The following is a 10,825-nucleotide window of genomic DNA, read 5'->3' on the forward strand; positions in this document are numbered from 1 at the left end:
TAAAATAATCCACTACGGCATACATTAACAACCTTGCTTGATTATAGCCATATATACATAAACACAAATTTACATAAGTTAGAGCTTCCAGATGAGCAGGAATTCCTTATGCAATTGACTAGTTCTTACTACGAGGAAAAAGGAATTTTTTTTTCTTTCTAGGAGAACCTTTTACATGTGAGTCTAGTAATACCAGTTATGGCAGGCGAGAGAATGGATCACTCTTAGTGCCTTGCATCTTAAACAGTACAACCATTGGTGCATTAGACTTTCACAGATATAGTAGAGGCTAACAGTCGAATAAACCCGTAGGTGGCCGGGCACGGTGGCCGAGCGGTTCTAGGCGCTTCAGTCCGGAACCGCGTGACTGCTATAGTCGCAGGTTTGAATCCTGCCTCGGCCATGGATGTGTGATGTCCTTAGGTTAGTTAGGTTTAAGGAGTTATATGTTCTAGTGGACTGATGACCTCAGATGTTAAGTCTCATAGTGCTCGGAGCCATTTGAACCAAACCTGTAGGTAAGCTGGGAGAGGAAAGAAGCAATCCGAACCACAAATTTAATCTGACCACCACCCCCCCTTTCGTCCTCAAAAGGGGACAAACGGACCACACTTTCTAATATTACCACCTTCCCGCAGGTGGGCAGACGAGAATGAATGGCGGGAAACCCACAAAATATACGGTTGATATAATTAACAAGAATAAGTAAATTGAATTCAATTAAACTTCATAAAATCTAGTAACAATCAATACTCAACTTCTGGTGCGTTACGACTCCCAGGATGAACCAACGCAAAACCTCTGCCGAGCCGCCCGCTGCCAGCCATTTCAACGGACGCAGGAAGGCGCGCCGATTTTCAGAACCTCCTTGCCGGTCGACAGCATACGGCCGAACTGCAAAGTAGGCCCCTCGCGACCCACGCTCAGGAAGATTCCTTTCGCGTCGAGCAGTTAACGCCGCATACCATGGAGCCGCTGCTCGCGTCGCTTACGCTGGTGCCGCGGTCTGCGCGCTGTCCCTCTGGCACCAGCAGAAAAGTCGCTTCTTCATGCCGCAACTGCAAACTCTCCACAAGAGCCCATACAGCCACATCATAAACCCACGCGAACAGCCCACTTTTCCCCTTTCCCTCTAGAGGGAGACACCGAAGCCTTCAATTGCGACAAAAGCACCACCGCCAGAGAAAGGAGAGCGACTGCTTCACGCTACGTGCTGTGGCGTGCTTTTCAAACTGACCTTACTATGGCTCACCAGTGGTCCCAACACCACCAGTCCCTAGCAGTTCCAGATCTGAGGACGAGGTGGAGATCGTAGAATCCCTCAAGGTCCTAGATCTTGCTGACGCTTCAGATGCAACAGTCCTGGATACCAGCACTCATGGTGACACTGAGGCATAAACTGTCTCCTTCATCCCTTCATGCATTCCTAAATGACTGACTACCTATTGCTCCTGTGGAACTGCGGCGGTTTTTTCTCCCACCTCGCTGAATTATGACAACTTTTAAGCATTACATTTGCGTTTTGCATTGGTTTTCCGGAAACGTGGTTTCCTGTGATGTGGACCCCAGCCCTTTGTGCCAGACATGGGTACTACAAAAATTGCACTGACTGTGACAGACTGCAAGGTGGAGTCTGCATCTATGTCTATGTCTGTAGCGAACCTATGCCCCTTGAAACACTTTTGGGAACTGTGAGGACAATGCAGGAAGTTACCATCAGCAATATATACGTCCCTCCAGACGATGAAGTTTTGCACCACGTATTAGCTGCACTTACTTCTCAAGTCCCACCCCCACTCCCATTTTTCCTACTTCTGGGTGATTTTAATGCATCTAACCTTGTTTGGGGTGGAACCAAGATTGCTGCTGTGGTAAGGCTTTCAATGATCTACTAACTCACCTCAGCTTTTGCCTCCTCATTACAGGTGCCCCCATTCACTTTAGTGTGGCATATGACACATACTGAGCCATTGATCCCTTGGTTTGCAGTCGTGGTCTGCTCCTTTATATCCACTGGTAGTGACCACTTTCCACTCTTTCAGTCCCTACCCCAGCATCGCCTGGACACTTGCCCATATGGGCTCTTACCAATGCTGAATGGGATGCTTTCAAGTGCACTACAACTGTTGAATCTCCTTTGAATGGGACCACCATTACTACCATTGTTGCCCAATCTGAATCTTGAATCCCTTGTTCCTCAGGTTGCCCCAGTGGAAGTCAGTGCCTTGGTGGTCAATCAGAATCGCTGTGGCCATTAGAGACTGTAGGTGGGCCCTTCAACATCATAAGTGCCATGGATTTCTAGAGCACCTCATTACCTTGAAACAGCATCGTGTTCAGGTCTGTCAGCTCATTGAATGATGGGAGTATTGGGAACGATACATCTCCACCATTGCACAAAAACCTCTTCTTCCCAGGTCTGGACCAAGCTCAGATGCCTTTATGGATATGAGAGTCCTGCAGGTATACATGGAAATTCTAGATGGAACTGTATATGCCGATCCACACATAATTGCAGAATGTCTTGTGGATCATTATCTTTGCACCTCTGCATCTGAGAATTAAACAGTGGTGAAACGACAATTCCTATCTCTCGCTCCACACCAATCCGAGCCATATAGTGCACCCTTCAGTGAGTGGGAATTGCTCAGTGCCCTTGCCAATTCTCCTGACTCAACCCCTGGGGCAGACCACATCCATTCCCAAAAGCTTAAACGTCTGTCAGTGGATTATCAGTGTCACTTCCTTGCCATCGTCAACTGAATCTTGAGCGATGCGACTCCCCATCGCAGTGCCAGGAAAGTAAGCTTGCTAAAGCCTGGTAAGAACCTGCTTGATTTGGACTGTTATCGTCCTATCAGCCTCACCAACTTTCTGGGCAAGCTGCTTGAATGTATGGTGAGTTGGCCGTGGTGTTGGCTCCTCAAGTCTCAGCGTCTTCTGGCTCCAGGGCGGTTTTTGGCGAGTTCGCTCCACCACTGACAACTTACTCTACCTGGAGACTGCCATCTGAATGGTCTTTTCCCGGCGTCAGCACCTCATTTTCGCCTTTTTAGGTCTGACGAAAGCGTACAATATCACTTGGCGACACCACATCCTCTCTACTCTGCATGAGTGTTGTCTTTGTGGCCCGCTCCCAATTTTTATACGCATTTCAAAGCTCGAGCTGGTGCCTCACACTGGTCGCCTCACATCCAAGAGAATGGAGTCCGACACAGCTCTGTCCTGAGCGTTCCAGTCTTATTAATCATCGTTAATGGTCCTCAGTATCTCCCCACCTATATGCTGATGATTTTTGTATTTCCCTTTGCTCCTCTTCTGTTGGTGTGGCTAAACGTCGACTGCTGGAAGTCATACAAAAGGTGCAGCAGTCGGCCCTCACTCACAGGTTTCAGTTTTCAGCTGTCAAGACTTGTGTCATGCCCTTCTGTTTTTGTTGTACTGCCATCCCCATCTGTAACTTTACCTTGATGACCAACTACTTAATGTAGTGGAGACATTCTGCTTTTTGGGACAGGTCTTTGATACTTGGCTTCCTCATCTTCGTCAGCTTAAGGAAATGTGCTGGCAGCATGTTAATGTTATTCAATGCCTGCACCACAACGAATGGGGTGCTGATCGCCCTACACTGCTGCAGCTGTGCAAAGCACTTTGCATTCCCTTCTTTTCTATGGATGCCTGGTGTGTGGTACAGCATTGCCATCAGCATTCCAGCTGCTGGACTCTATACACCACTGTGCGACAGGAGCTTCCCAAACCAGCGTCCTTGTAACAGCTGGTGTTCCTCCATTGCGAATTAGGTGACATCAGTTGCTTGCGAATTATACTGTCCATATTCATTATTCGCCTTACCATTCAAATTATGATCTCCTTACCCTAATATGGCTATCCATCCCTGACAACAGCAGCACAGATTGGGGATGCCAATTGCGGTTTGTGTTTGCTTCTTACTGATCTCGACACTTTCCTTCTATCACTTTTCTATGTGTTCACTTCGTAGTCCATACCACAGCCACTGATTCGTCTGGACCTATCGCAAAGCCCAAAAGGCTCAGTTCCACCTGTGGCCTCCACTGGCAGTTTTTATCTGTTGTTGGTGAGTTCGACTCAGAAACCGTCTACACAGATGGATCAATGCCTCTTGTTGGCTTCGCTTATGCTCACGTTGGACATGCTGAACAGAGCTCCTAGCTGGATTGCTTCAGTGTTTTCACTCCACAGTTGGTAGCTATCTCTTGCACACTTCAGCATATCCATTCCTGCACAGGTGAGTCCTTCGTCATCTCTAGTGACTCTTTAAGTAGCATACAAGCTCTCAATCAGTGCTTCCATCACCACCCTTTGCTGTTAACTATCCAGCAGTCTCTTTTTGTACCCTCGGCGACAGCGGACATTCAGTGACCTACAATAGGACCCCAGGACATGCTGGGATCCTGGGCAGTGAACTTGCTGTCAGGTTGACCAAACATGCTACCAGTAAACCAACTCTGGAGATCTTCCCACTGGAGACTGATCTCCAGTTGGTCTTATGCTGTTAAGTTTTCAGGATCTGGGATGCTGAATGACACACGGTCAGTACACCAAATAAACTATGCGTTGTCAAGGAGAATACGAATCTGTGATAGTCATCCATGCAAGCTACTCGCAGGGAGTCTGTTGTCCTTTGCTAACCCCACATCGGCCGCACCTGGCTGACTCATAGACACCTCCTCCGTCGCTAGGACGTACCTCAGTGTTGCTGTAGGTCCCACTTGACTGTCGTCCTCATCTCACTGGACTGACCTAGTTTAGTTGCTCTGTAGTGGACTTTTAACCTTCCCATCACATTGTTAACGGTGTTGGGAGTCAATGTCTTAATGGTTGACATCGTTTTACGTTTTATTTGTGAGGGGAATTTTTATCACACAATCTACCTTTATTTTAACTCTTCCTCACTCTTTCTTTGCTGTTTTTTAGCCTTGGTGTTCGTATTTTCCCTGTCCAAGTTCGTCTAGCCTTGTCTTTAACGCTGGAGGTTTTAGTGTGTTGCAGAGTGGCTCGCTCATCCTTTATTTCTGTCGTGATCACCCAGTCCTGGCCATATGCCATGTTATTCTGATACCATCCACTGTTTTTTCTTTTAGTTTACGTTTTCCCCTTTTGTTAGCCTTTTTTGTTTTCTTCTTCAGTGTAGTTTCGAGTCAGTCTTTCTCCTTTTACTTCCCCGAAATCGTTTTGGTAATGTTTTTAACCCGAGAGCTGTTTGAATGTTGGGAAAGGGACAGATGACAGCGTAGTTTGATCCCTTTACTCCCCACACCAACCAACCAACTAAAACTGCTTCTCATAAAGAATCGAGCTCAATGCAGTTTTCGTAGTACTATAGCTAGGAACATGTCAGATCTATTGCCAGAATGTACATATATATTTTATATCAGACCTCAGCTTGTAAATCACATCCAGCGAAAATGATAGTTGGGTTTGACAATGCATATGACTGAGTGAAAAACAATTTTTAATATGACTGTGAGCAAAATGCGATTTAACAGATGAGTGAGTAACATGATATACAGTGTTATAATTAACGAGGCATCCACAGTCATCGTTAGTCAGCATCTTATGACACCACTATACCCAGATTAGTATGGGATGTCTGCTGCCAGCAACATCACATGCTACTGATTTTAAATCACATCTCATAATATGACAAGGACTTCAGGTTTCCAAGATGAAGAAGATATGTAAGAAAAATGCTCATAAATCAGTTTGCAGTTCAACAGGAACTCAAATTTGCAGAAAACTGCACACGTTTGAACAGCAAGACCAGTAATTGACTACGAAACAGTTCCAGCTCATAAAACTAGCCTAAATATCATCTCCATAAATGTAACAGACGAGAGGATGCTTGCGGATCTTATGTATTTTCCCACAATACACTTTGAGTTAGTTAGGAACGTAACCGTATGTCAGTGCTTGAAAGGGTAGACGTCTGTGACACAAAAATTACTTATAAGATACAAGTGGTAACTTTCTTGAAGACTTATACCATTGGTAAAAGTATTTAGCAGTAGTATTTCTACTGTCCACAACATTTCCAAACAGAACAAAGGCAGTGGTGTATTCCTTCATGTGTAATGACAGCACCTTCAAGACCATCTTTAGTGTCACAACGCTACAGGAAATGCAAATGTTGGATCTCAATCCATGGAACTGAACGTCACGAAAGACAAGAAATTATTGCTATGTCCAAATGCATTCTCATTCCATATGAAGCATCTAGCAGATACACTTCGATCAATGTAGATCTAATAAATCACAAGCTAGATTCTGTTTCTGAGTATTAGTTGGACACAGTTTTTTTTTTCAGGGAATAATCTAAATAATCCCTTGCTGACCACAAAACTCAGAGCCAGCAGGTAGGAGGTAATTTGTGATAATGTTCCCGTCACAGATAAATTATACAGTTTCCTATCCCTCCAAGTTTACTTTGCCTGCAATTCTGAATAGTAGACAAACGATGAATGGAGCTGCATGGTGGAAAAAACATGTTCACCAACAGAGCAACTTACAAACACACGGAATTCAAGTGCATTCCTAAAGCGAAATATACTGATCACTAATGCACTAAATCACTGTTTTAAAGAAAAGAAATCCTATTAACTGTCTCTCAAAGTGAAAGATTAAAAAAATCTGTTAAAGTGTCTGTTCATGCTAAGCAGGGAATCTAACTTGCGGTCGTGATGTGAAACAAAATTTAAACTGTCACTAATGTTCATCACATTACTTTGCAAGTTCACCTTTTCTGAGTGGTTTTCCAGGATATCATTTCACTTCAGTGCATGTTCATTGTTTTCAGTGTGATTGGCTTCTTCTTTCTTAGTGCATTAGATTAATTTCACTTCAATTATTGCTTATGGCACATACTGTCTCTCAAATGGTTCAAGTGGCTTGGAGCACTATGGGACTTAACTTCTAAGGTCATCAGTCCCCTATAACTTAGAACTACTTAAACCAATCTAACCTAAGGACATCACACATATCCATGCCCGTGGCAGGATTCGAACCTGCGACAGTAGTGGTCGCGCGGTTCCAGACTGTAGCGCCTAGAACAGCTCGGCCACCCCAGCCGGGTGCCTCTCAAAACTACTTACTATAACTGAATTATATTTTTATAGTAGGTTTGTGTTCCTGCTACTTTCATGAGGTGAAACATTATTTTTCATCACTAGAGAGGAAGAATTGTGTGCCAAAATTATAAATGAAAACCACTGTTTTGAGAATCATTCGGCAAAAAGTCCGTTAAGTATAACAAATATTTTATAAAGTCATTCTTACATTTCAGAGTGAATCATAAGTTACCCCATTTCCTGTTAGTATTCTACATACAGTAATCCATATGCAGAGAGCAAACTTTTAATTTATGGGAGCACAGTCAGTCCCATGGTTTGAGATCCTACATCTGCATGTACTGTAGCATTGTGACGCTAAAGGCAGTCTTGAAGATGCTGTCATTACATAGAAAGTGACACACCACTGGCTGCGTTCTGTTAGGAAATTTTTTGGGCAGTGGAAAGACCGCTGCTAAATACTGAAAGAATTGGGAGTGACTCATTATTACTAACAAAGTTTATATGTATGTAATATTAGTCAAAAATATGAGAGAAAATGCTAGGAAAGCTTATGACGTGTAGTTTTCAGTTTCATGCTTGCAATTTTGGGCATGGTTTGCAGGTCTCCACCATATCCACTGTACATCAGTGCTAGAAACACCACTCAACAAACGGCCTGCTACACAACACCCCATCAGAGATCACTCGAGTATAGGAGATGGCTATCATCGGTTCACAGCTGAGGCGCGCCCATGCGGCGAGGTACTACTACCAGCCCCAATAACCACACATATGAAAGGCAAAGACTCATCGCTCTGTAGAAGTTGTGTGTGGCTGCTTCAGCAACAGATTTAGAGTACAGAGTAGCGGATCATTTTTTAACAGCGAAAAACTTTGTGGCACAGAAGCCCACATACGACTGATCTAACAGAATATAGAATTACAGCATCTTGTCCACCCAGAAAATCTGTTGGATTGGAGGAGAGGGGATCATGCTCTGGGTGTACTCATGAGGCAACGAGCTGTAATTAAAGTGGGGATTCCATAACATATTCAGTAGTAGTGAGAAACCGTAGTAGTTTAAGTGTCTTAAATCGTCACTGCTTCTGGTCAGGTTATAAATGATTACCATTAAAGTACCAGTAATGATAGATTAACGCCTGTTTGTGAAGCAGCTTCCACAGCTCCGTATTAAATTGCCCAAACAGCTCAGTCTGGCTCTCATCTGTAGGAGTTTTTTGAATTGACGTCTGTCAGTGATTTGTGCATTTAAAAACTAAGTAGCACTACTTCAAACATTCAGTGTCACACCGTGGGTACACCTTCACCAGACTACACACACACACACACACACACACACACACATACACACACACAAAACACACACACACACACACACACATTCAAACATGTGTGCGAGGCAAACATAAATACACTGCCTTCACCAGGACCACACCAAATTAAGCGCTGTGGGAGTCAAAAGGGCTTCAGAGCTGTTCGTTCCTGTACAGTCATTCAGGATTCACGTCTGTTTCTCTCTATATAGAAAACATCCATTATTATCTGATGCAGTTATCAGAACTATAAAATGAGTTTTGAGTATGTCAACTGTATGATTTTCAATAGAATCAGCAACATTTGCAAATCTGTCTGCCCAAAATATTTCTAGAAAAAGGAATTATGTATTTTATCGATCAGCGGATATTGGATTCATTATTTTAATACGTCATTTACCAGAATAATGGAAATAATTACTTCTTAATTGACTTTAGTTTCAGAAAATGTTACTAAATTCTTCCCCTGAGCACATGCCGCACAGTGCGTTGTATCAGCATGTAGGTATTTTCGTTTAGACCCGTCCTAGCGAGATTGTCGCATACAAATTACATACTTCAGCACTTTCCAGGAAACAAGATTTACTTTCCAACGGTTGTCATATCAAGACAAGTTCATTAAACTTTAATTTACTCTCATGATCTCGCTGTCGCCTTAAGGCGCATCACAGCCAGAGGAATATAAGACGAAAGTTTCTCTCTCTCTTTCTCTCTCTCTCTCTCTCTTTGTCTCTCTCTCTCTTTCTCTCTCTATGTGTATGTTTCTCTCTCTCTGTGTGTGTGTGTGTGTGTGTGTGTGTGTGTGTGTGTGTGTGTGTGTGTTTGTTTGTTTGTGTTAGTTCCTGTGTGTATGTGCATCTGTCAATGAGTGTGATTGTGTGTAGTGGTAGAGGAGTCCAGTTTGGTATTATTGCTGTATCCGAAACGTAACTACTAAATGGTTTCCTGGTTAACAGTAGCTTTCCCTGTTTGACGAGTTTGTGTCAAGAAACTTGTTGATAATTGGGTTTACTTTTGTTCCTGTAATAACAGAAACTTCTCTTTAAATAGCAGGAGACGTCATTAGCATTATTTGTCACATTTGCAAGTGTCAGAGAGGACTGCTGCACACAGAGACGTAGTAATGGTCTGAACGAAGTGGAAGGCAACAACTTCTATAACGACTGAATTCTAAGGTCAAAAATCTAACGATCACGAATTAAAGTGACAAAATGTGATAACTTTGTATCTTGAGAGTTGGAGTGTAGGAATTTTTTGTGGAGAGTGCATGGAGAATTTGAGAGGATGACGTAACTGTGCATCTGTACGTTAGTATAAAAGAACTTTCTCAGTGTTTTGTATCACAGAAGGGAGATTTATCAGTTGTCAGAGAGATGAGTTATAGAATTGCTTACAGTTGTACCACTATGATACGTTTCTTCATCAGAAGTGTGTGTTTGAACAAAAGTACGAGAATTTCTGTGTTTTGTGTAGGACCCTCTCGGCAGCGGAGAAAGGAAGGAGGCTGATGAAGGCAGCTAGCGATGGGGCAGTGCAAGAGCTGCAGATGCTGCTGGCAGCTGGGGCTGATGTGGGTGCGACGGATGGGAACAAGAACACTGCGCTGCACTGGGCAGCCTGGCAGGGTCACGTGGAAGCGGCGAGCTGTTTGGTGGGGTCTGGCGCGGAGGTGGGCGCCGGGAACTGGGTCCAGGACACGCCGCTCCACTGGGCTGCATGGGGCGGCCGGCCGGCCGTGGTGCGGCTGCTGGCGGCGGCCTCTGCAGACCCCAATGCCAGGAATGTGGACGGGGACACGCCGCTGCACTTCGCGGCAGAGCATGGCCGCACAGAGGAGGCGATTGCACTACTCGATGCAGGGGCTGACAGCGGGACCAGGAATCACCAGGGGAAAACCCCAGTGGACCGCGCCAGGCAGTTCAACCACCAACACTGGATAGACAGGATAAGACGAGACTAGCAGTACAATACACACCTCTGAAGTAAAAACAACGCTAGTCTACCAAAATCACAACAGTAGCGACAATGTGAGATTCATATAAACTAATGTGTGTAGCAAGAAGCGAGTTTCCTTCCATGAAAACTCAACAATAATCGAAACGTATATCATTAATAATAAACATGTTTTTAACTAAATTCATTATTGTAAGGTAATTGGTAAGAATATGCTATTACAAATAACACCACCTCCAGTGTGGCAGTAAGGCGCTGTACTGTTGCGGTAAGTTGTTGGACCACAGTAACAATAAATCTTTAATTTAATCAAGATTAATTCATTTATTGAGCCAACTGTGCAGTTTGTAAACACTGCCAGTGCAGGTCGGCCAAGTATGACTTTAAGTAAACAGTTATGATGAAAGCCCAAAGACAGTCGTCTGAACAGAAGAGCATGTTGTATTGAGC

The 10,825-nt window shown here is 44.0% G+C and overlaps 1 protein-coding gene across 1 annotated transcript in view; it reads left to right on the top strand.

Annotated features, from left to right (window-relative positions):
- Positions 1–10,558, top strand: part of LOC126159859 (ankyrin-3-like) — a 55,053-nt gene extending 44,495 nt beyond the window's left edge. Inside the window, exon 6 of the mRNA XM_049916669.1 lies at positions 9,896–10,558. Within this exon, the coding sequence (XP_049772626.1) occupies positions 9,896–10,382 (487 nt within the window). The 3' untranslated portion in view covers positions 10,383–10,558. The remainder of the gene's footprint in view (positions 1–9,895) is intronic.
- The last annotated feature ends 267 nt before the right edge of the window (positions 10,559–10,825 follow it).

Source organism: Schistocerca cancellata, unplaced genomic scaffold, assembly GCF_023864275.1.
Source record: "Schistocerca cancellata isolate TAMUIC-IGC-003103 unplaced genomic scaffold, iqSchCanc2.1 HiC_scaffold_1148, whole genome shotgun sequence".
In the NCBI taxonomy this organism is placed as follows: Eukaryota; Metazoa; Arthropoda; class Insecta; order Orthoptera; family Acrididae; genus Schistocerca; species Schistocerca cancellata.